The 24,981-nt window shown below is 43.5% G+C and overlaps 1 protein-coding gene across 5 annotated transcripts in view; it reads left to right on the plus strand.

Annotated features, from left to right (window-relative positions):
• Nucleotides 1-3,071: 3,071 nt before the first annotated feature.
• PITPNM3 (PITPNM family member 3) overlaps nt 3,072-24,981 on the plus strand; it is a 38,226-nt gene continuing 16,316 nt past the window's right edge. The window contains exons 1-7 of one of the 5 annotated variants that reach the window (XM_085078656.1): nt 3,072-3,298; nt 11,980-12,075; nt 15,575-15,682; nt 20,171-20,247; nt 22,223-22,458; nt 23,569-23,758; nt 24,802-24,921. In XM_085078656.1, coding sequence (XP_084934782.1) covers nt 3,277-3,298; nt 11,980-12,075; nt 15,575-15,682; nt 20,171-20,247; nt 22,223-22,458; nt 23,569-23,758; nt 24,802-24,921 — 849 coding nt within the window. In that variant the 5' untranslated portion in view covers nt 3,072-3,276. Of the gene's footprint in view, nt 3,299-3,804; nt 3,958-11,979; nt 12,076-12,350; nt 12,647-15,574; nt 15,683-20,170; nt 20,248-22,222; nt 22,459-23,568; nt 23,759-24,801; nt 24,922-24,981 lie in introns of those variants that run through there. The other 4 variants (XM_085078655.1, XM_085078657.1, XM_085078658.1 and 1 more) reach the window with 4 other exon arrangements.

Raw genomic sequence — 24,981 nt, forward strand, 5'->3', positions numbered from 1 at the left:
CTTCAGTTGCAAAGCTGAGTATTCCTGGTGTCAGTCAGTGTAGTCTTAGTAAAAAGGGCTGTGAGAAGTCTTTCTGGTATCTGGGATTAACTAGAGCTAACAGCAACCTGGCAACATCACAGCCTCCTCCCCAAGCAATGTACCTGCCTGCCAGTCAATGCCCTGTACCTGGGAGTATATTGCAGTCTGTTGAGTCCAGTTGTGCTGATCCATTGCTATCTTCTGTTGTGACTATCAATTATGATTTTGCTCCCTGACATTTTTGGCAGAATGCTGCTCTTCTCTGAAATGTTGGGCTCTGACATAGCCTGTCTCTTTTTTTATTTTGGTTGCGGGTGATGTATATACAGTGCAGAGAGGTCTCTCAGACTGTTAGAAGTTACGTTGCCATCTCAAGGCTTATTCTTGGATCGTGGACAGCTTCTTTGGCTGTTTCACTGGCATGAACAGCCACAAAGCGGGTGTTATCTAATATCAGGGAATTTCTCAGTCCTTTCAAGTAAAACAGGGTAGTGCAAACCATTTCTAGTGGGTGGCTGGCATGCAACACTTGGCTGGGAGCTGCTCTATTGCCTGCTGTTTTCTCTGACTCAATGTGGTGTCTGCCTGTTAGGGCTGCCTTTCAGGTTCTGTGGTGACTTCGAGGAGGACATAGAAACTCCTGCCTGTCACTGTGCCCTCCTCATCAGCTGCTTTCTTTGAGTCCCACATCTGCTGATGAAATAGCACTCATCGATCTTATTTGAAATAAGCAATTTTCTTCCATCTTTGGACAAACAGCATTGGCTGTAAAGGACTGGTCTCCCTATTCCCTTCCTCAGCAGTTTGTCTCTGAGGCTGCATAAATCAGGTTGAACCCGGTGTCAGCAGGCACAACACTATACAAGTCAGCCTTGAATTCAATTCTGGAGATATTAACCAAAGAAGCAGCCTTCAGCTTTACTGCCTAGGACCTGACATGTGCAGATAGAGCAATTCTCCCTCGCCAGTTTGAGCAAGTTGAAATCATTAGGTGGGCAGATGTTTTCGGGGGGGCAGTAATGTCAGTCAGTATAAATTTTCTCTGAGCTTCCATCCTCAGGTGGCTCTGCACTGCCTGAAGGCACTGGCTACCTATTTTGTTGATCTTTTTCAAAATGAATCAGCATGCAAACCATGTTTTGTACAAGGTTTGATTTCTATAATTAGACTTCTTTCAACATCAGAAAACCTGGTAATGAGGGGGAGCATCCTTTGACAGAGACTTGGTCTTGAGAGGAGTTTCTCTGCTCCATGAGAAGGAAGAGAACTTGGGTCCCCAGTAGAGCAGAGTGTATTTTTAATTAACAATAAATGTATTTGGAACTAGATCTTTTCCTTAATAGGTTCTTGGGATGAATAAATATCTTTACAGGCATTCCAGTTCAGGCCATTACCTGGATTAGTGTATTTTTATTACATTGTTATTTGGCTGTGATTCTTGCAGAGATTCTACTTGTCCTCTGTAATGCATGAAAAAAACTATGCCTTTGTGTACTGAAAGGATTTTGTTGCAAACTCTGAAGCTTTCGCAAGTCTTTAGGAGAAAGAAAAAAATCTGGACGCTTATATTGTCAAGGACTAGCAGTTGTTTGTTGCCAGTATTCAGGACAATGAAAATTAATATTTTCCCCTTGAGGAAAAGTAAGCATCATTGTGGTGCTTACTGCCTTCAGAAGCTGCTGGTAACTACCTGCTCAGGCCACTGTGCTAATGGAAAGATGTTTTTGGACAATGCTCTCAGGCACGTAGTGGGATTGTTGGGGTGTCCCATGTAGGGCTAGGAGTTTGACTTGATCCTGATGAGTCACTTCCAGCACAGCATATTCTGTGATTCTATATATCCATGTCTTTCTCTAGGATTGCTTTTCTTAGGTGGCTTAGTGACACTGTAGCACTTTTAGGAAAGCAATCCTTCCCAAATCTTTTAAGCAGGACTTTAGTCCTACAGCAGAGACAATGTGGCTCAAGGGCAAACTTTACAGCACATAGTAGCACTGTCACCCACATCAGGGAAGGTGAACCGTAGTTTACTTGCATCTGGCTGTGGAGGTGGGAACTGCTGGGTGTTCTGGCTATCTATTCCACTTAAGGCTCAAGCAAAACCACTTAACTCACCATGTTCTCAGGGATATTTGCTGTGGCTCTTGAATGAACTGCCAAGCAACACCCCTAGCAAATAATGTAATTGTCTTTATACTTAACAAGTTGGTATTGGCATAGAGCCTGTAAGTTGCTTGAGGGCTTGGTCGCGATATGTTTGCTTGGCTTAATTGTAGGGTTCTTGGGGCAAAATTTTTGTTCACTGTCCTTTATTTGGTGGTGCTCTGACACACTGTTGTAACATACAAATCCTCTCTACCAGCTTCCTCCCATCATTTCTACGAGAAGGGCTGCAAATAAAAACGTTCCTTAAGGTGAATTTTTCTGTTATTGGTGGCTCTGGAGAAGTTGGCTTCTCTGCTTTTAGAGATATTCTGCTAGTGAGGCTCTTGAAGAGGGAGGAACTAAGTCTCACCCTGTGAGTTCCCTAATTCAGCTTTCAGCAGACTCTAAGCCACTTGGCTATAGCTGACTTAAAAGGCAGCTTTGCAGTAGTTCAGCCACTGCATTGACAAGGGGTTTGGCAACACCCGGAGGAATTCTGCTGAAAATCCAGACCATCCGCTCGCAGGAGCGGCTTGCAGCGGCAGTGCCGAGCCCCAGCACCAGGGGCCGAGGTAGGGACAGCGTCACTCGGCGCCCCGGGCACTCGGTGCGGGGCAGCGGCGAGGCGCGGGTCCCAGCAGCTCCCTCGCCGCGTCAAGGCGGCGAGGGCGCCCCGACTCCTCCACGGCGGGTGTGTCGTGTGGGCTGCGGGCGAGGCGAGCTCCAGTCGGAGGGTCCTCGCTGGCAGCGGCCAGGCGAGACCCAAACCCTTCCCCAGGCCGGAGTGCTGCTCGCACCTCGCGGCCGTTCTCTCCAGGGCGTTTCATGCGCAGCCACGTCCCCCCGCGGGCCCGGCCCGGCCCCCGCTCTCCGCCGAGCCGCTCACTGCGCCTTTAGCGACGGCGGCTGCGCCTTCAGCGGCGGGCGGGCGGGCGGCACCGGGTGGCGGCGGCGTCTGCCGGCCGCGTCTCCCAGCGCTGCAGGCAAAGGGGCGGCGCGGGGCCTCTGCCGAAAGCCGATGGGGCGCCGAAGAGCAGGGTGCCGGAGCGCCCAGCGGGCGAGCACCTGACGCGACTGAGGACGCCTTGGCTGCGAGTGGGCAGCCCTGAAATGGCGAAAGCTCCACTCCCAGGTGGGTGCTGAGCCCGCGCGGCGGAATGGGGCAGCCCTGAGGGGAGAGTGAGGCCCCTGGGGCGGGATGGGACGGCCCCGAGGGGAGCGCGGGGCCCCGGGTGCGCGGCGGGGATGAGGCGCCTGTGCATTCCCCGCCCACCCGCGCTCTCTCCCTCGGCCCCACGGAGCGGTGAACGCAAACTCGTGTGAACGAGGCGGGGGTACATTTTCCCTCGTTGTCGTTATCGAACACGGCCCGCTGTGCCTTCGGCGGTCGTGCGGAGCTGCCGGGGTATCGGGGGCGCCCACGCCAGTCGTCGCTGCCCGGCCTCCTCCCCTCCCTCCGCCGCTGCTGGTCCGCGAAGGGTCTCTCCCAGCTCCGGGGGAATTCCGTGGCTGCCGCGTGGTGGGGCCGGTGCTCGCTGCCGCCCACTCGGGAGGAGCAGACCGGGAGGCAGCAGCAGTGGTCAGAGAACAATACAGGTGTGGTGTCGGGTGGAATTTGCGGAAAGCCTGCTTGCGCCTTGCTCGTTCACGTGCTGTAACTCGTGCTTCCTCCGGAGCCTGAACAATGTGGAGGTTGGAGGTCGGTTGGCCAGGACTGAGACCAGGGCTTGAGGATGCTCAGGAGCAGCACCCTGATGTCCCGTGCCCGGTGGTAGGTGCAGCCTGAACGAGGTACTGTATGTTCTCTGTGCACAGTGGCCAGAACGGATGAGAGTCCAGCTGCTGATGCATTAGTGGTTTTCTTCTAGGTTGCACGTAGAACCCATTGCTGGTGAAGGCCTAACTGCTACGACTGAATGGTCGGTATGTGACACTTGCCTGGTGTTTGATGCCAGGTCTGGACACAGCTTTACAGCAGCATGGCAATGTTAAAACTAAACCCAAAAAGTTTCTTTTTTTTTTTTTCCCCAGCACTGTTTATTTCTTTTCTCTCCCAAAATATGCATGGATTGGTGGCAGCCTAGAGATGTAGCACTTAGGAACATGAAAGCATCAATAATTTCAGAGGATGCAAATGCAGGATTGAACTAAATGTTTCTTTTCTGCCTTTGGAAGATGAAGAAGTAATCAAGTGGAGGGAAGTCTCATTTTTTTTTCTTTGGCATTAGCTTGCAGTCCTTTTAAGTTTGATAGGAAAATAAGGGGGCATTTCTTTTGCTTTCTGTGATACATGAGTAAAGCAGTCTGCATATGTAGCTTGCACGTTCAAACAATTTTGCACAGGAATTTTAAAGCACAGTACTTGTCTCGTATGTGATTCCACTGACTTCAGTAGACAAAGAATGTATTGTGATAAAAGCTTTGTGATGTTGTCACTACTTATAGCAAAGTAAAGGAAGAGTAGACCGTTCACAAAGGAGATCTGGAAGAAAATATCTGGGCTAGGAGTAGGGAACCTGTGCTGCTTTTATAAATTGTGCTTGATGAGTTTATCAGTGTGAGCTGCAATATGCACAAATATAAAAAAGTTGTGTCTGTTTTGCTTGTATGTCCACCTTGCAGTCCCTGCCAGTGCTGTAGCCTTACCTCAAACAGAACAGAAGACCAAACTGGTAGGGAAAATGTGCTGTTTGCTCACTGTTGAATGACAGGTGTGCTTGTAATGGGCTTTTAGACTTGGTCCGTGCTTGACTAGTTTGAGTAGCCAGATCTCACCTAGTGAACTCTCAATCTTAGGCATTTGGCGTAGTCCCTGTGCAGAAATATTTTGGCATTTGCAAGATTTTTGTTTGTAAAACTACTCAGAGACAATTGCAGATCACTACCTGATGTGTCCCTGTGGAAGTGGTGGGGTATCCATGCTTCATCTCCAGCTTCATTTTTAACAGAGAACAGTGACTCAAAAATGCCAGATCCTCCTCAGAAAGCCAGAATCTCTGCACTAGGAAAACAGAGCCTTTCAGATGCGTTGCAGACAGTCCACCTACAGTCACTGCTGGAAAAGGTTAAAAAGAGTATTCGTATCTTCTCTCGTTTTGTGGAGTCTGTTTGGAGGAGGTAATGATACTGCTGAAAGGGAGGGTGAAGTTAATTTCTGCTGTGGGGAAGCTGGCATCTGAAGCATCAAGAAACAGCTCTGGGAGATGTACCGTGTTTACAGGAAAGTTCAATCTAGGATTTGAAGTCTGAACAGTCATGTTAAACCTCTTCTCTCTCTTTCTCCACTTCACTAGTAATCCTGTAAAGTGCAAGACTGCAAATGGCACCGGTTCCTTAAAGTAGGGGCTTGAAGGCCTGCGTGGCTTAGTTTCTTGATTGGGTTCCTGTACTCAATATTCAAATATTGAATGCCCATCCTTACCATCTGCTGCAGAACTGCCAGTGGAGGGATATACAGAGTAGGCAACCAGGGATTTCTCGCCATGGAATTGCTGCAATATAAAAGATACCAAATGAGGAATGGGAGAGAGGAGCTTGTTGCATTGGGCACTTCTGACCTCAGTGGAGTCTGGACTGTTCCATCAATTAGCTCTTTCACTTCTTGACAAGAGAACCTGCAATTTATGTGGATTTTTTTCTGTCTGTAACTATGTCTCTGGCTTTGTCAGCTGTGCATTTTGACAAGGGAACTTGATGTCTTGACTTGATCTTCCATGTTTTTCTTCCCCATCCCCTTTGGCCTTTTACGTTCTCTCCGCTCTCCCTCTCGCCTCCTACTGTTATTTTTCTCCCTCTCGCCCTTTAGCCTCACAGTTTTGTGGGCCTCCCATTCCATGTGCCCCCCAGCCCCTTCCATTTGCAGTTTGTTTCATTTCATCTTCAACTGATTTCATTTCAGTTCCGGTCTCTGCTACAGTTTCATTCTGTGATTTTGGGTGAGTTCTGTGTGGTCCAAGTATCAATGACAGGCATATATGGTCCGTCTTTTTTGTTGGTCAGTGCGCAGGCAAGGACTTCCTCTGAGCGTACTTTAGTTTTCACTCTGGAATTATTCAAGGAAGGATCAGCATCTGCCTCTGTCCTGTATGAGCTCCTGAGTCTTTGAGGTGCCTCCAGTAGTTAAATTCACATCCTTTTAATATACATCTTTAGTTTTACGTTTGCCAAATAAGAAATAAAACATAACTAGAAAATAATAGTGGGTGAACTTGGCCTCCAGTAAGTCTTCACTGCGTAGTCACTAGGTAACACTGTGTGGGTAGCTCAGTTAAATCACTTAATGGGTAGGCAAGAAGCAACTGAAACGAGCAAAACAGAAAGAAGTGTTATTACGCAACAGCAGTCAGTAGCAATAGCAAAGGTTATTCCTCTAACCCTCTCTATCCAAATGGAAAAATGACTTGTGCTTTTCAATTTTATAAGGAAAACTGTCCCTGAATTCAAAGTGGTACACTTCTAAAGCAAGTTTTGACAAGTGGAAATGTTGTAATCTGTGCAACAGAGTCTATTTTTTATTATTTTTTAATTGAGATTAATTCAGTCCTCAATATTTGACCATGCAAAAGACTGAGTTTCCAGTAGCTATGACAGCACTGTGTGCTGTTTCATCTTCATCTAGGTGTCATGATAGTATTCATGAGTGCTTTTTTGGCAGTTGTCTGTCTTCTGACATGTGCTTATGTCTAGGCTTGATTGGAAATTGAAAAATGTTTGTTACCAAGCAAAAGATGTAGGGAAAGGCTGGGCCTGTTGCAAAGCTTGAAACTGTGATGACAGTGAAGTGAATAATATTGAATTAGTGTTACAGTAAAGTCCACTGCTGTAATTGCATCCAATAAAAACTGCTCTATCACAAGCTGCTTGAATACATCTTCTTGGCAAGTCCAGTGTGAGTATACCTGAGCTGGGATGGTCTCTGGAACCAACCTGTGGTGCTGCTGGTACACAAGGGCTGGTATGACTGGCATTTGGGTCAGCCTGCTTACTTTCCATCTGTCCCATTTGTCTGACAAGGTAACTGGTGATACCTACATTGCTAAGGACAAGAGGAAGATGCTGGAGTGACTCTTCAACTGATGCTTCTGGACTGAGCCTACTGTGCTGCTACTCTGCCTTCACGAGTATGTTTCAGGAGTGAAATCAGTGCTCTTTCATTCCCAAAGTGTATATGCTGGTCCTCCTTGTGAAGTTCTTCTCTAAATAGTGATGACTCCAGTGATGGTTTTCTTTTTCATTTGCAGTAAGTGTTTTTAAAAGCTGTTTCAAAATGAGGAGAAGGCAGGACCAGTGAAGAAAGGCAACACGGCTGTGGTTTCACAGCACGGCTAGGCTTACTTCCTGCTGCTTTTGAAAATTAGTCCTCTGCTCATTAGATCCAATAGCAGGTTCGTTCCCTGTGTCTTGGTGAAGTGTGCTTCCACTAGAGGACATAATTTCCACAGCAAAAAAAAAAGTTCCTTCCTTTTTCCAAAAGATATTCTTGTGCTCTCCACACATTTCACCTCCAGGTATATGGCACCTAAGGACCTGGGGCCTACAGTGTATGGTATTGCTTTGTGCTGTCAGAATTTATGCCAGTTACTGGAATGGAAATGGAAAGTAGATGCCTTCTCTTTCTCCTGACTTGGTATGCATTTCAAATATGATCTTTGCCTAACAAGTAATACTGAAGCAGCATTTTTGGTACTGGTAGCAAAACACGTGCTTATTATTGAGTGACAATGGTGAGCTCTTCTGTCTTAGGATGCTTGGGACTTCTAGGATTGAGTATGTTTTGGACACCAGGCCTTCTAAAGGATATATGAAAGTGATTAAATTGAAGTTGGCAATCAACAGCATTAGCTATTCATTTTGCAGAGGAAAACCTTTGTTCCTTAAAGTGTTTTTCAGAGCCTCTTCAGCTTCACTTCTTACCTGGTTTTCTGTTTCCCTTTCCTTAATCCTGAGAATGTTGGCAACAGACCAGTACTTTAATTCCTCTTGTTGTTTTTTTTTCTCTTTTAGAATCACCCTCATATCACATGGAATGAAGCATGCTCGTGCACTGCTTAATTGTCAAATCATTGCCCTTTTTTTAGAAAAAGGGGCACCTTTGGAAAGAATTTGGGTTTATGCCTCCTGAGCAGAGGTAGCTAGAGCTGATTCTTCTCTTATACATACTTTTCAACTGCTGTTGGTTTCTTAGGGAACCATGATAAAATGAGCTCTACTGGTGTTTGTGAGTAAAAGCAGAGTTGGCATTTTCCATGGCTGTTCTGCTCCTTAAGTCTATTTGTGGAACATATCAGAGATTGCACCATTTTAGTGGCTTGTTTCTTCTCTGGATGGACAGCATTAGAAACTGCTGATATGTGAGTGGGAACTGTTTCTTCTGTCATTTGTTGGAATTACGTACGGTCACTAAACAGCAAGGATGAATTTTGCCTCGGATCTGAATTAGGCTGACGTATACAGAGGTGCAGTCTGACTTGCCTTCAACCAGAAGTGCGAGTGTTGCATAATAGAACATAGAACTATTTCTGTAACAATTTTTAGTCAGATAAGATCCTGGCTATTTTGCTGCTTATCACAAGAGGTTGCAGCTGATTGTATCAATGGTTCTCGCCCTTAAGGAAGCTGTTATGCAGGATATAGGTTTCAGTTGTGACCCTTACCTATACATCATATGGGCAAGGAAATCAATATCTAACAAGGGTAAATTGGCTATTTATTATATTGTAAATCTAAAAATCCTGCTTTAACTGATTCTTTTTCAAAAACATCCAAAAATGACTTTGTTTTTAATTAGCCATTTATACAATGACCTGTGAGGTTGGGGTATATTGTGAAGTACAGTGAATTACAAACCCAGGTCTAGTATATTGATTATATATACATATATTATGGAATAGTATACATGTAGGAATATTATTTTCTGTAGGTCCTGCAAGACTTGTCTTCAGGTGGATATGATAGCATCTGCCACAGGAAAAATTAAAATGTGAACAAAATTAGTGCAGGGAAAATGAAGAGAGTGCTTTCCAACATTGCATTTTAATCATGCGTTACAGCACCTCCTCTCATGTCATCAGGTCACTGATGCAGCAAAGCACCAGTGAAATTCCAATTGTCTTTGTTGAAGAAAAAAAAACAAGACTTTTTTACTGAGGAAAATCCTTGATTGTAATCTAATTGTAATTACAATTAATTACAGTTAGTGCTAGCCTAACTAAAGCATTCTGCTTCTGTGCCCGGTGCTGCAAGGATGGCTCTGTTCTTGTCCTCTCCCCAGCTGTTACTGTGGCTCTGTGCTCAGGGCAAGTCCCTGCCAGCTCCCTCTGTGACAGGTGCCTGTCACAACCTGCAGTTGTGTCCAGAGAGAAGAGGTTAGGTAGGAAACTACTTCTGCTTCTGCTTCTTCTGGAAGAAAAAACACCTGTGCATTTCTGTGTGCTCTCCTTCTGCCTCTCGGAAATGCTATCCTTGTCTCCTTCTGCCCGCCTGTCATGCTGCCCTGACAGCATATGGGGATCTACTCTAAGTGCTTCCATTTCAACTATTGTGATTCGCAAATTGGTCATGTAGCATTCAAAGCATTTCTATATGCTTTCCCTTCTATGATCAGAAATTGGATACTGAACAACTGAAATTAAATTAAAGTTGCTGCCCTGGGGGCAAAAATTACTGAAATCTGACTGCTAAGAGTCACCTGACTAATCTGATAAGGATTCACTAGGTTCACCACCATAGAAGCATTCAAGTGTCATTACCAAGGAGCTTGCCTGCATTCTGAAGCAAGGCTGGTCTTTTCATTCTCTGAAGCAAAATTATGAAATTATGAAAATATGCAGCAGTTGACAGTGTAAATCAAATCAGTGGGTCCAGGCAATGCCAGTGTCTAATACAATCAAGAAATATTAATAGAGTCCTCTGAAGGTGCCTAATGTTAATCTGCTGGCACAGAAGGAAGCAGACTCAATAGGACCAATGTATTAGGGCAATGCAATGCAGTTCAGGCAGCAAATCAGTCTAGATGTGGAGAGCTGTTGCAGTGAGCTTTATGCAGATTTGTGCTGCTGACTGTGGTTATGTTTAAGCTGCTTCTAAATCTAGAAGCATTCCCAGTGCAATTTAATGAAACCGATGCTCCCAAGAACTTTTCTCGTGGCCAGATATTTGTGACACATTTCCCTGCCCTCCCTTCACATTCTGCATCGAATTCCAAGGTCCTTGGAACCGTGAGGGTTTTTTTTGTAGGGTGAGTACTTTTACTGATTTCCAGCCAGGCTAGTGGCAGTTCTTCTCCAGGGAATTGCAGTTTGCTTTGGAGTATTTTTGACATCTTTACAATTTTTTATTTAAATAGCCTCCTCCCTCCTTTCTTTCTCTTTCTCTCTCACTCTCTCTCTCTCTTCTTTTTTCCCTTCCTCCCTCTATACATCACTCTGGGTTTTTTGTGGTGCCTCCCATCTTGCACTTTCGAAATTTTGGAATCCCTGCTCTTCCAAGCATTGACCCAATGCAGATTTTTCTTCGTTAGAAGTTCAGAATAGTGTTCTTTCTACCACTGTTTTGATGACTGTACTGATACTGATCTATTTTAGGACAGATATGTATCTGAATGGAGGGACTCCAGTAACTGGCAGATATCACTGGAAACATTCCCAATATGTGATGTAGTCTTGTAATCAATACTGACTCCTTAATAACCAATTTTTTAACCCTAATAAAATGCTATTAATTGATTCTTACTTTTACTCACATCTTTTACTCACTAAAATCTGCTTCTTCTTACCACCCTTCACTTATATTTCTGATTAATTCAGCTGTAGGTGGATTAAATTAAGAATAAAAGGCTGTGGCCTAGTGGCATGTTTTCTCTAGAATAATACAGAAGGATGCATCCTCTGTTTGGGTTGTTCTTTTACTACTGAGAGAAGAAGAGTGCTTTTGTGACCAGGGGCTCAGGATATTAGATTCAGGCATTTGTGGAAATGAATAAAAGGAAGGACACTATTCTGGTGGGTAATGAGTGTCCTTTCTACAGTAGTGTCGTTAGGGGTATGGTGGATTTGATCCCTGGTTCTCCACTGACTGTAGGGAGATTTTGTTGTTAATATAAGGAATATATTACACGACTACTTTTTAGTTTTGGGTTGCTTAGATATAAGAAGAACTGATAGAGTTAGGCAAATCTAGTTTACTAACTACAAATTAGTTTGAGTATGATAAGCCATTAGGACCATCTAAGCTGTCATGACTATATATCTATTACTGTACCTATTCTAATGTGGTTTTGCCTTCCTGTCTTCAAATGGCAAGCTTCAAATGAAAGCCCCAGGCTCCAGCACAGCAAAGCTGTCTGATGAAACCAATTCAATGAGTGAGAATTGAATAGCTTGTCTGCAAATCTGCGAGCCAAATAAGGTGGCACTTCTTTTAGGAATTAAATTGAATTTAAGTGGGAGCTACTGCCATGTCCTGGGGAAATGCTGCTTTATGTCTTAGAAACAATGTGCGGTTTGAGTGTTGGAATGGAACAGCCAGATGAATTCCACAGGGAAGATTTTATCTTCTGAGGTCACTGCATTAGCTGAAAGTGATGCAGGCTTATCTTTAACAAGAACTTGTTTTAATTGCTTTGGTTAAGTGGAAGTATTTTTTTTGCCATCCTGAGAGCTCTTGCTGGCTGACAGTTGAAATTACAGTGTGCATAATGACTATCCTCCTGAGGCACCTGCACAAACTCTTCCTTAATGTGTTGGGTCGGGGTTTTTTTCTGGAGCAGAGATGGGACATCACCTTGTGTTAATGTGAGTCTCCTTGTATTTCCAGCTGGCCCATGCCGATTTGGTGGCACTCAGCGGCACATGCAGAATGTTCTCAGGGACTCCGTAGAGAGCTCCGACGATGAATTCTTCGATGCACGAGGCGAGTGCGCACTTTTGTCCTCCTCTCCCCAGTTTCCCCCCCAGTTTTGCAATAAGTAACAAAGCTCCTTTGTGGATGAACTGACCAAATTGTCCTCATCAGACAAAACATCGATTAGCTCTTCTATCTAGGATTTGTAAATGGACCTAAATTTACAGAAGTTTGTTGAGGTGCTGGGGTGGATGACTGAGCTGCCCTGAACCGAGTTTGGCGTCAGAAGCAGCTGCAAGACACCACCAGTGCAGCCCTTATGGGGCCCAGGTCAGACTGCGTATGACGTTGCAATGGGAGTGCTCTCATTCACAGTTCCTGATGAAGGCCACGAGTGTCCATGTTACTGATAGCCAGCTTTTAAGACCGATGTCTTAGGTTTTCCACTCTATCAAAACTTTCGCTAGAGGGACTGGGACCTCTGCTTGTTCAAGGAGCAATATTTGAATGCTTGTGGATTTCATCACAGGGTATTCTTACTTGGATGTGACCCACAAGGATCATTGAGTCCAGCTCCTAAGTGAATGGCCCATATGGGGATCAAACCCGTGACCATGGCACCGTGCTCTAACCAGCTGAGGTAACTGCAGCACTCCCTACATGATCTGTGAGACCCTGAATCTTGACATGCTCTGTAACATGCCAAGTTTTTTTCTGAAGTGGGAGAAAAATTTGTAGGTTGTGTGCATATGCGATCTCCCATTCTGTGTGGATTTCACTAAATTAAGTAGTTAGCCATGACAGATGAATCAACAGTCAAAATATGTACAGCTGCTTCATCTCAAACACAGGTGCTTGATTCTCTGTTTACAAGGCTGCCAGCCAGAAACTTCTTTGAGAAACGGAGATTTGACCCCAGCTGTTTTTCAGAATACAAAAGCAGCTCGCTAATGTTATGTATTAATGGTGCCCACTGCTGTATACACTGTCTTGTACTTCAGACTGTCTATGAAGTACGGATTACACATGGGTAGATGTAGAATCTGGGATAGCGTCCAGATTCTCCCATGAAGAAGCTCCGTAGTATTCAACTCCAGCTGCACTGTGCAGCTGCAAGGATATCAAACATTGATGAAGCCCTCTCTATAAGTAACAGAATGGGTAAGAAATATAGGTAAGAAACACTGCAGAAAATGTTATGCTGGAGACAGAAAAAGGGTATCGAGCTATCTCATTTTCGGGAGTGAAAGCCGCTGTCTTTCTCCTGGACAGGTTTCCCTCACTGTAGCACAAACTCACTCCTCTTGCTTCTTCGGTCCTATATTTAATCTAGTGATAATGCCAGTTACTTCAGCCCACATATATTGCCCGGCTTTCCTCTGTTTCTTGCTTTCCATGTGCCTTGCCATAAGTTAGGCGGGATTTTTACATTGTCAAGGTGTGAAATGATATTTGATGCAGGAAATTACCTTGTAATTTAACTGCAACATACCTCTTATCACGAATAATGAAAATTACAGCTGAATGCATCATTACAAAATTGTAAGAATATGAAATTCCACTGTTAACTAGCATTTTTTCTCAGATTTGAAGAGCTGCTCAAAGAAGCCTGCACATTCCCATTTGGCCATTTTAGCACACTTCCACAACAGACAGGCAAACATCCCCACACCGATCTCCCCACACGCTTGCCCCACAGCCCTGGAAGCACACCTCTCTCAGTTATTTTCAGTTGTTTTCACTGGTCTGCGTGCCTGCTGCACACGCCTGTCAGTGTTAAGGGCCATCAGCTGTGCTTCTGCTGCTTGGTCTCCCAATGCCAACACTGGACTTTGCTCAAGAAGAACAAAGCAGGAAAACAAAATCTGCAGTGGAGAACCATTATCGCCCATTTTTATCTGTGGATAAAATGTCCCACCTGTCAGCCAGCCAGTCACCACTGCTAGGCCTTAAGTAGTTCTTGAGGGCTTTGTTTGTTCAACCCTGCTGCTAATTTGAACACTTTTCCATCTGTATTTCTGCAACCGCGCTGGGGAGCTCGTGTGAGGCTCGAGGAGGGGCAAGACACTTCTCGTTACTCCCAGCTGGCAGGAGGAACAGCAGTAATGACTGCTGTAAGCACAAAATGTCACCGAAAATACCCATCGTTCTCAGATGGATTTTAAAACCACTTGTTGAGGGGGGAAGGGAAGAGACCAAAACCACCATGGCTCTTTCCCTTCTTCCTTATAGAACTTCAAATAAATCAGCCTCTGAGAGAAGGTGACAAAAACCTGAACAAAATGCTGTGCTAAGTGGTTGATTCTCTCTGCCTCACAGAGCAGCCGAGATTGCATCAGGTCTTAGGGGGCTTTGCTGGATCCAGCTTCTCTGATAAATCTGATAAGTGACCTTTATCATTGTTTGTTTATAGAAGATGTGACTTAGGGAGAGATAAGATATGGTGGTGACTGTGAAGTGATTTATACAGTCCTTTATACAGATCCATCTTTCTCCTTCTCCAGTACCAAGATCTCTCTAAATGAGAGTCAAGGTACATATGAAAGAACATGAAAGAACATATTTTTTTTAATCATATAGAGGCCTACTGCGAGGTAGGTATTCGAAAATTATTATTTTAGCCAGAAACATCCTAGCTAAATTGTTCTGTGTTTACTCCCATGTTAGAGCCACTCTCTACAAAAGGCAGTAAGAGATGACAGAATTTGACCCATTCTCTGAATCTGCCTTAACAAGAAAAGAACTGTTATTATTTATTTTACTTCCTTTTTTCTCTGTGCTTGCCCTAGGTACAAAGACCATTCTGGCCTGTATCCAGCCGGGCTGAAGTGCTTTTAGTAAATTTATTCAGAAAGGATTAATGCACCCTTCTTGCCAAACAGCTGTTAAATTGAAGGAAAATGTTTTCCTACAGCTTCTAGGCCTGTTTGATTTTGGAGTTGTTTTTTTATGGAAGAGAGTGAATATCTATCTATCTATCTATCTATTTGTGCTTTCAGTTTTTCCTACCCCACTCCCTGGACGGGATTTCAGTAAAAGAAATGGTTCCCTGTGCTGTGGGCTTGGTTCCATTCCATTATGTCTCCGTGTCTCTAGGTGAAAACGTAAAGCCTTATGTAACACAGGTGGCTTTGATAAAAGGGGAAAAAACATTCGTGAAGAGCCTTGAACTGCTCTGTGTGTCCATCCTTCCTTCTGCTCTGCCTTTTGAATGTTCTTGAAATAAAAAAAAACTAAAAACCCCAAACCAACCAACCAACATCTCAAACACTCAAAGTTATTATAATAATAAACTTTGCTTTAAAGTGACTGTTCAATGTAAGAGAAAAAATTCAGACGGTCCTCTCTTTTCCATGTTTTTCTTGCACATAATATATGAAGCATATAGGATCGCGGTAGAGCATACAAGTAGGCAAGAAGCTTTCCTGGACAGTCCTGCATGAGCTGTTATCTGTTCCCATTAGGGGCTCTAATGAGTGTTTATTTCTCGCAATTACTAGTTTTCACCCTTTTTTCTTTTTTCTCTTGTTCGTCACAGCAATTTATTCTATTATTTTTCCTCTTACAGAAGAGATGGTGGAAGGAAAAAGTGCTATTCTCATAGGCATGAGCCAGTGGAACTCAAATGACCTTGTTGAACAAATAGAAACAATTGGGAAGCTTGAAGAAAATCAAGGTAATGTTTAGCTCACATTACATATTTATTGAGAGTTAACAAGAACATCTGACTACTGAAGCAATTAGTTTTTAGATACTACATAAATACAGAAGTAATGCCATTTTACAGCATCTAATAGTTAAAAGATTTACATAGATATGTAAGTGAGAAATTAATTGCAGTGATTTCTTTCAGGAGAAAACTTTGGCAGACCAGGGAATACAAATTTATTGGCTTCAAGGGAAAGTCAGTGTCAAATTCAGCTCAACAACTCTGAGATAGATTACAAGACTAAAACTTATTTTTACTTGAGTTCAACGTGTGAGAGACTTCTTGCTGTCACTGAGTTATTTTGCTCCTAGAAGTTAACAAATCCTCATCTGGAATTTCTATGGGGACACATACTTTCAGATGTTATTTGGGGCCATTTTTGTGTAAATATGTATGTAACTATGTTCCACTGAAAGGAGTGGGAAATGGGCACTGATATAACAGCAAGAATCTGGGACTTAGGATAAAGGCCTAAGCAACGTTATGGTTATTTTGCCTCCTAAATTGCCTAGTTGTTTCACAATTAAAATCACCTCGTTGACTTCAGGGAGAGAAGATGACCTAGCTTGCTTCTCCATTGGTGAGATGGGACTCAGGCATAATGGCGCTTGTTAATTAATCTAGCTTTAAAAAGAATTTAGTATACTTGTCCATTTTAGGGGGCTTCTCTTGCTACCTCTACATTTTTATTGTAAAAACTTAAAAGTTCAGCTAAAGCTGGATTGTCTTTTCAAAAACTGTAGGTGAGGAAAAAAAATACTTTACACAGCTTCTTTTCCCAGGGTGCTTCACTTGCTCAGTGGAAAAATATGAGGAGCATGATTTGCAGATTGGGAGAATTTTCCGTTGCCTTCCTGAAGTGCAAGTGAAATGTCTGTTCTTTATTCCTGCAGCTGTGTTTGTAAGCACACAAGTTACTACGTGCCAGCCCCTTCCCTTTTGGAAATCATGCTTTTCCCATCTGGCCTGGTCTGGTAACTGGAGCTGTGGGGCATTTTGAGTTAAGATCCTCAGCTAAACCCCATCTGTTTCTTCTTCTCCTGTGCTCTTTGGTAGTCACGTACAAGATCTGGTAGCGTGTGTACGCGTAAGACTCATTCAATGAAGTAACTGCAGAAGTTAATGCAGGAGCTATCTCATGTTGTGGTTTTCAGAACAGGATTTGGCTCAGTGATGCATTCCATTATTTTCGTATAAACAGTGCAGTTTGCAAAACTGCATCTGCAGTATATTTACAGTATTCTTTATCATTTGTTAATAGAAAGCAGATGTCACAGCCTTCATGTGAACATATTTCTTATGATGGATTTGTCATTATAAATGGCTAGCAGTAGTGCAGCAGATGGCAAGAAATGGCATCATTTCTCATGAGAGCGTGATAATGGAAATAGCTGTTTTGTTTTGGGACAATCACTTTATTCTTTGTAGCCAATACAAGTTCTCTTCTTTTTTCTTCTAAATTTCTCCCTAATTAACATGGCAAAATATTACGGATGTTTGAAATAGTCCCTGAAACAGAAAAAAAGAGGACCCAGCTTGATTCTTAGTATGGGTTTGAACTTTACCTCATGATCTCAGAAGTTTGGGAATGATCATACAAATTCTCTTCTCCTAGACTGGGGGTATTTACATATTTTTGTGGTCACGTGTCAAACCTATGTCTTTCATACCTGCTTTGGGGTGTTGAATCACTCTGAGTTTTTCCTTTCACGTGGCTTTACTCTCATGGCAATCTTGAGGTCTTAGAATAACCTGGCCAGACCCCACTTAAGCAGTTATCTCGGTGAGATGAAAATTATGGTCCACTCTCTCAAGGTCTGGCAGACTGCCTGTAAACAAATGGTGTGGAACCTCAAAGGTGTGTATCCAAACGCCAAGAAAAGTAAACTGAGCCAACTATAGCTTTATGTGGTGTATTTATTTTCTTCTGACATGCTGGAAGAAACTGAGGAAAATGTGTCTAAATCCTGAAAGTTGCCTATTATTTACTTTGGTATTACTATTTGGTGCAATTCTCCTTTTAACTCCTAAAACTCTGTGTCTGTCATGGAGGGAGAAAGGCTTCCTAGTTTCTCTAGGAACAGCTAACCATGGTGAGATGAGTGGGATTTTAAGACTGCAGCTTTCAGTCAGCTGAAATTTTAAATTACAAATTTGTAGTATCATCACTCAGGAGGGTTTCAAAACTTCCTCCTCCCCCGCCCCCCCCCAAAAGAGAGAGAAGCTGTTACAGGGATAGAATTCACATCTCGTCTGGAATATCACCACTGTCGAAGGGAAAAGCACATTTGCCCTCCCAAAAGAGCTAACCGTGACAACATTTGCTAGTCAAATTTAATCTTACAGCTGCTTCCTAGGTAACTAAGATGCAGCAGTAGAAAAAAAAATACTGCATTATGAAGAGGCCAGAAAGAGCTCATAGCAGTTTTCTTCATTGAAGAAACAGTGCAAAGAAGAAGTAGATAGTGCTATATCATCTTTTTCTCTGACCTTAAGGCCAGAGAAGATTTGTGCAGAGAGCAAGCCTTTTCACAGCCAGCTGTAAAAATTGCAATGGAATGGAATGGAATGGAATGGAATGGAATAGAATAGAATAGAATAGAATAGAATAGAATAGAATATTTTCAGTTGGAAGGAACCTGTAATGATCATGTAATCCAACTGCCTGACCACTTCAGGGCTGAACAAAAGTTAAAGCATATTATTAAGTGTCTAAATGCCTCTTAAACACCCACAGGCTTGGGGCATTGACACCTCTCTAGGAAACCTGTTCCATTATTTGATGATGCTCTCGTCAAAGAAGAGCAAAGAAAAGCTTTTTAAGCGTTCTTTCCCAGGGAAAGACAGTGGACAATTTCATGGTCTAAAGTGGACATCAGGAATGTTCCACCACTAACATCAGGCTGCTGCCCAGCCAGACTGCTTTAAGAGCAGGCAAGGAGGTGTTTGAGTGTGTTTTGGTCACACTCCGAAGTTGGTGCAGAAACTTTTGTTGTTGTGGTCATAATTGAGGATGTTGGATACGTGATTCTGTTGTGAAAAGTTATTGACAAAGTGTGGGGGTGCGGCGGCCCGATGCTGCAGATCCCGAGTCCCCGAGGCCGGCGGTCGGCGTAATCCACGGGGACGCTGCCGAGGATGCCATCGCCTGGGACTCGGAGGAGGCCGGGCCGTAAACCGCTCTCTCCCTCCCCTGGAAAGTTTTCCTAAGCTTATTGGTTTAAGGTTTGCTTCCCCGCCCCTATCACCGCCCCCGCTGCTTGCCCTCACTAGAATGTTCTGCTGCCGGGCTTCCCCCATGAGTTGCTTGTAATCCCCTCCCTACTTATATTTCATTTGCTCCCCCGCTTGTCCCTCATGTTGTCCCGGAGCCCCGTTGGCTCCGCCCCTGCTGTTCCTCCCCGGGAAACCCCGTATTTCCCCCTAAAAACCCCTTCCCTTTGTTCTCTCGGCGTGGTGTGGCCGCGACCCCAGCCCCGCCGGGTTCTGCGCCCGGCAGCTGCGTGGACCGCCCCACCCGAGAGCCCCCAGTGTGCCTCCCCCGCGCCGCTTCTCCTGAATAAACTGCACACTGCTGACTCTCAACTCGTAGCACTCTCTTTATCACGGGAAGCGACCAGCGACTCCACGGCGTTCCTGCCCGGGAGGCACCCGCCTCCGCCGCGTGGTCCCTGCAGCTCCAAGGAGCGACCCTGGGAACACTGAGGCTGACCGCAGCCGCCTCTGGACAGAGCTGAACAGCCGGGAGGGCTGAGAGCTTGGGCCAGGTGAGGCCCCCGAGGTCTCCCGAAGCCCCGGAAGCTCGTTGGGGCCAGGCGGCCGGACCCCTCCGGACCCTTTACAACTTCAACAAAGCAGTGTGTTTACCTGCAATGTCACTTCCTGTTTTTCAGCCTACAGTGTTCTTTGAAGAGAATTTGTCTTTTGCTCTGTGGTCTGCTAGTCCTATTTTGCATCGTGATAATGGAGCGCTGTAGTTATTTCAGGGAGCTCCCCAGGTAGTCACAGAGGTTTGTGGGAGAATTGCATCCTGAAGGTTTTTGGAGAGCTTGAAAGGCTTAATTCACTTGCCTATATACAGATGTCTAGGTTCTTTTTAAGACATCCCAAAGTATCTAAGATACTGTTATGGGATGAGCAGAGGGATGCAGAATCTCAGGTGACCTCTTCTGCTTCTGCTTCAGAAAGGCACAGATGATCAACAGCAGCTGTACTGGTACTACATGCCTCTGTATAAGGACCTGAATCCTGTTCCAAATGTTCCTATTAAGACTAGAATAGCCTTTAATATGTAGGACTGCAAGAAACATTGTGTATTGTTCTGTTTGTCTGCAGGGTTTCCAGTGAGCAGAACTTTCTCTCTTGAAATTAGAAATGTGCCTTATCTCCATAGATGTCTGTAAAAGATGTGACAGGCAAACATTTATATAACCAATATGTCTTTTTTCCTTTCAGGTGAACTATATAGAGCCTCTTTAAGAAAACAAAGGTTCCCTGCACAAGGCAGTATTGAAATACATGAGGATAATGAGGTGAGATTGTTTCCTAAAACAAGCTGTGCTGATTTTCAAGGTGTAGACATGTGAAAATATCTCATATTGTATTATGTAATTGTAAACTCATTTGATGACTTAGTGTGTTTTTCCCTTGTTCAGTAGGTGCACATGCAATCATTGAAAATCATCACAAGCTTTCTAGATGTTGCATACTTAGGTGGAAATAGGACTCAGTTCTCCAAAGAGAAATTGTTACGTCTGCTTAGAACTTGAGCAGAAATGCAGGTTTTGTGAAGCACATTAAGCTGCAGTCATGAAATTCATAATAGCAGAGTTGCTTTATTTTAGAAGCGGGAGAGAATCTCAACACATTGTGGTCCTTCCAGCAAAGGGATTCTGGTCCTGTGTCCACATGTAGGACAGGTCATGGAAATGTCTGCTTTACCGTTTTTGAAGAATTCCAGTCCTACAGCTCCCTGAAAATGATGACAGTCATCAATTGACTTCAGATGTCCAGTCGATTAGTCCTTGAGCACCTTGTCTAAGTCATGGCTAAGCTACTGCCAAGAGGCAAATTAATTTTATTCCCTTTAGAGTCTTCTTGTGAAAGGTACTGGTTAAATCCAGCTGAGAGACTTCTCATAACAGTGACTTTGGCAATATTGGCCCACTTTAATTTTCCCTTTTTGAAGCTTTCAGTTCCACCATCAGCAGTGCTGCTTATTTACAGGCAGATATTGCCCACGGAAGGAACTATGTTTAGCTTTTAAAGGGAATTAAATTTCTCTTCTGCAAAGAGGAATGAAACTTTACGGAGAAGGAGATTGTAAATCAGTGCATGTAGAAAAGTGGAACCTGAAAACTGCTCATAAGATTCTCTTGTATTTAAGCAGATACAAGTCAGGTCAGCAAAATGTCTCCACAATGAATACTTCTACTAGATATTAAAATTCATGGGCTGAGCACAGATAGTGGAATAATTCCAGTACAATTGTCTCATTTTTAGCCATGTCTCTGTTGCCATTATACAAGTGCTAAAGTTACCCATTTCCCTTCCTTCCAGAACGTAAGAATAAACTGTCTGGAACGTTGCCTGATTCCCAGGAAATCACCCAATCTAGCAGTAATTGATCCTTAGACAAAAAATATTACCGCTGGTTTTGCTGTGGTTTGTATTTGGTCAGGAACTAGAAATCTTCAGGAATTGTGTCATCCAAAGCGAAGAAGAAAATAGCGGTCAAGATTTAACAACAGGAAAATCTAATCTATGAATGTATTACTGAGTTCTTTGAGTGGAAAAAAGGTGGAATTGTGAGACATTCAAAGTGCTTTTCTGGTTTTAAGTAGGAAATATCTTGTTTATTCTACAAAACATGCTGATTATTATCTGTGTATGCGCCTATTCACATATTCATTAATTTGTTTGTGAGTTTGATGGATATCAGCAGTGATGCATCTTTTTACTTTTTCAGTAAGTGCCTGGGTAAATTACCCCCATGTTTCATTTTAATAAGAAGCTACCAGTCTCAAAAGTCTGAGATTAGTGTATCATCTGCTTTTGCTGAATGTTTTCATTGGCAGAGGAATTTGATTTTTTTGGGCTTGTGATGATTTGAACGAGAACCTTGCCAGTAAATGAAACAATCATTAGGATACCTAGACAGACGATTGCTTATGCTCCCTGTAGAGGCTGGAATTCTTCTCCAGTCTCAGAGTATTTAAAGTACCTTTTGATATACAAAGCTGTCTTAATCTTTGTTGATCTGAAACCTATATCTGTGCTGCACAGGGTTTGTGTCAGAGCTTAGTGGGCTCTGTATGATTCATACAGACTTCAATTAAATGGAATACAGGACATGAACACACACCCCCCACCCGCTCCAGTGAAAGCAAATACCACCCACGGTGGGGGTGGGAGAAAAAAATAAATCGCTGCTGATGTTGACACCAAGTAAACCAACGAAGTCCATAAAAATGCCTCCTTCTTTCTTATTTCCTGTGTTCCTCGCAGGAAGGAGTTAAACACCAGAACTGCAAAACTCACGTATTAATTTTGATCCTACATGGGGGGAACATTTTAGACACTGGAGGTGGAGACCACAGCAGCAAGCTGGCAGACATCAACACCTTCAGTTCTGTGTTTGAGAAAGTGACCCGAGCTCATTTCCCTGCCTCTTTGGGCCACATCTTAATGAGACTTGTTCCCTGCCCAGCAATCTGTTCAGCAGCTTTCTCTCTTGTTTCCAGGTAAGTTGATTTGCATTTCACGGTGTTCGGTTTTGTGTTGTGGTTTTGAGTGGCTTTCTGTGACCCATATATTTCATAACGAAATTTTGCAAATCCTTCTTAATCTTTTGCTGACTGCAAGACTTGCAACAATCATTCCTACTTTTCTAAGAGGACGAATTTGTTTTAAAAAACATTTTTCATTGGATGTATCCCCTTCAGTAGCTGCTCTTCCTCAGCTTCTTTTTCAGTCTTGAAATTCACTGATTGAATGAGAGAATGTTTTCAGATAGCATTGCTTTTCATGACATAAATATTGTAAATGGCACTATAAAGAAAGGAGAAAGAAACACATGCTCTTGGGGCTGCTCCAACTTTTCTACAAGTGCAAACTAGGATTAACTGTTGAACTCTGGCGAGGGGAGGAGAGAATCAGATTTTCTTGATTTCTGTTTTTCTAAGCAAAGAGAAACTTCTCTTGGTTTTGTCTGGGGCTTCTCTAAGTGATGGCTGCTTTTATAGCCTTTTTTTGTTGCGGTATAGTGCCCAGGGTTACATTTGAAGCTCATGTAGAGCAGAAAGCCCTGCAGAAGAGTTGAGGAGGTCTAAACCCATGTTTCAGGCCATAAGATGGAGGAATGGCGATGCCTCCTGTCCAGATGACAGAGTTAGAGAGAAGAGATGGAAAATACATTCAAGTTCTGAAATACTAGCTGGACTTCAAGCTGTGACAGGTGTATCGAAGGAAGAGGTGGCAGGGTGCAGACTAGACTGGTGGAAGTTTTTCCTTACTGTTTGCACCATAGAAACAACATCATTTGCATAATTTGCAACATGGAAACAACCAGGAAAAAAATGTGTGTATGTCCAAGGTGCTGCACTGTAAAGCGAGAGGACTGATAGAAGAGGAGGTGAAACATTGAAGAGTGTTTGGAAGGTCATCTTTGCCCATTTGGGCCATTGGTCAACAGGCTTTTTTTAAGCAGTTGAGTTCTGTGAGAAAATCATGCTTTCTGTGTTTACTCATTGTGAACTGCAACAGCCCAACCCATTTTTGTTAGTAACTGCTCATTCTCTAAAGCTGTGTGCTGCCTCTTGCAGTTTTCCTTATGTTAGCATATCCTGTTCTAGCCTAAATCCCTACAGCTATGATGAGAGCTGTCTCAGCAGCAGTGAAGACCACATCCCACTGGCTGCCTTGCCTTTGCTGGCTGTTTCATCTCCTCAGTACCAGGATGCAGTTGCCATGGTGATCAGTAGAGCCAATCAAGTTTACAATGAGTTTCTCAAATCTACTGATGGGGCTGGTTTTAATGGACAGGTAGGACTATTTTCTCTTACATCACAGTAAAATCCCTTCAGAGCAAGGTTGAAGCTGTTGTGTTGAGGGTTTTTAATTATGAGTGTGGGACAACACTAAAAATATGGGTGAATGTTAGCATGGGATCACCTACCTAAAATGCCTTCTCAGTATCCAGTACAAGAAAGTCACTTCTGGAATCCTGTGCGCTATCTCATGTGGACTTACTCAGCTGGTAGAAGATCATATACATTCTCCCACAAGCATTTTGACTCCTAAGCTCTTGCTTTGCTACGGTACAGTAAGTTGAGTATGTAGCGAACAAGCATGCCAGCCTGGGACAAATGATCATCTGTGTTAATGAGTTCTTTTGGACACTTGTTTCAGTTTGAGAATTGGAGGGAAAAGCTTGCTGTAGCATGTTATCAAACTATTATTCATGCTCAGACATGGACAGGAGAGCAGGGAGAAAGAGCCATCTCGTGTGGGATGGGGAGGTGTTCAGTGGAATTGGCTTGTGGGGGAGATTCTAGAATACCAGAAAATTACTCCTGAATTCTCAGTTTTAGTAGTATGTATTTTTAATGGCCAGACCCATTCTCTGAAGGTAGCTTCTATGTTTATATTAAATGTGAAGCTAGAGTGAATTTCTCTGCTTAATATCTCATTTTAAAGTTCTGTTCCCATGTCCTGACAGGGGAGTTCCAATCTGTTGAGGTTCTCTCCCCTATATGACTCTGAAGGAAATGTTTAATGGCTTGAAATCTTTGTGACACCAGTCATCCCGTGATCTGCACTTTTGGAGCTGGAATCTGGCTGCAAGCAGCTGGAAGAGTTCTAATCCATTTGGCAGAACTCCCACTCATCAAAATAGTCCCTGGGACAGATATTCTTGGCACAGGGCATATTTTTGGGAGTAGAAGAAAGTAGCTGCAATATAAACCAAAGTGTAAAAACCAGGAAAAGGGTATGAAGTAAGACAGAAACTCATCTGCAGTGCTGTGATGCTTTTTTTGTCTCTTAAAAACGCTTGCTACATCTCCCAAAAAAAATCTCTTTTTCAGGTGTGTCTCATAGGTGACTGCATTGGAGGAATTTTGGGCTTTGATGCCATCTGCTATAATTCTAATACAGCTTACGAGAGTCGGAACAGTAGCAGGAGAGGAAGCATCAGCAGCATCCAGGTGAAGAGAAAAAAATACAGCTGAAACCCTGTAGATTCATTTGCTGGAGTAAATCAACTC

Source organism: Lichenostomus cassidix, chromosome 19 (assembly GCF_008360975.1).
Source record: "Lichenostomus cassidix isolate B80296 chromosome 19, HeHo_3.0, whole genome shotgun sequence".
In the NCBI taxonomy this organism is placed as follows: Eukaryota; Metazoa; Chordata; class Aves; order Passeriformes; family Meliphagidae; genus Lichenostomus; species Lichenostomus cassidix.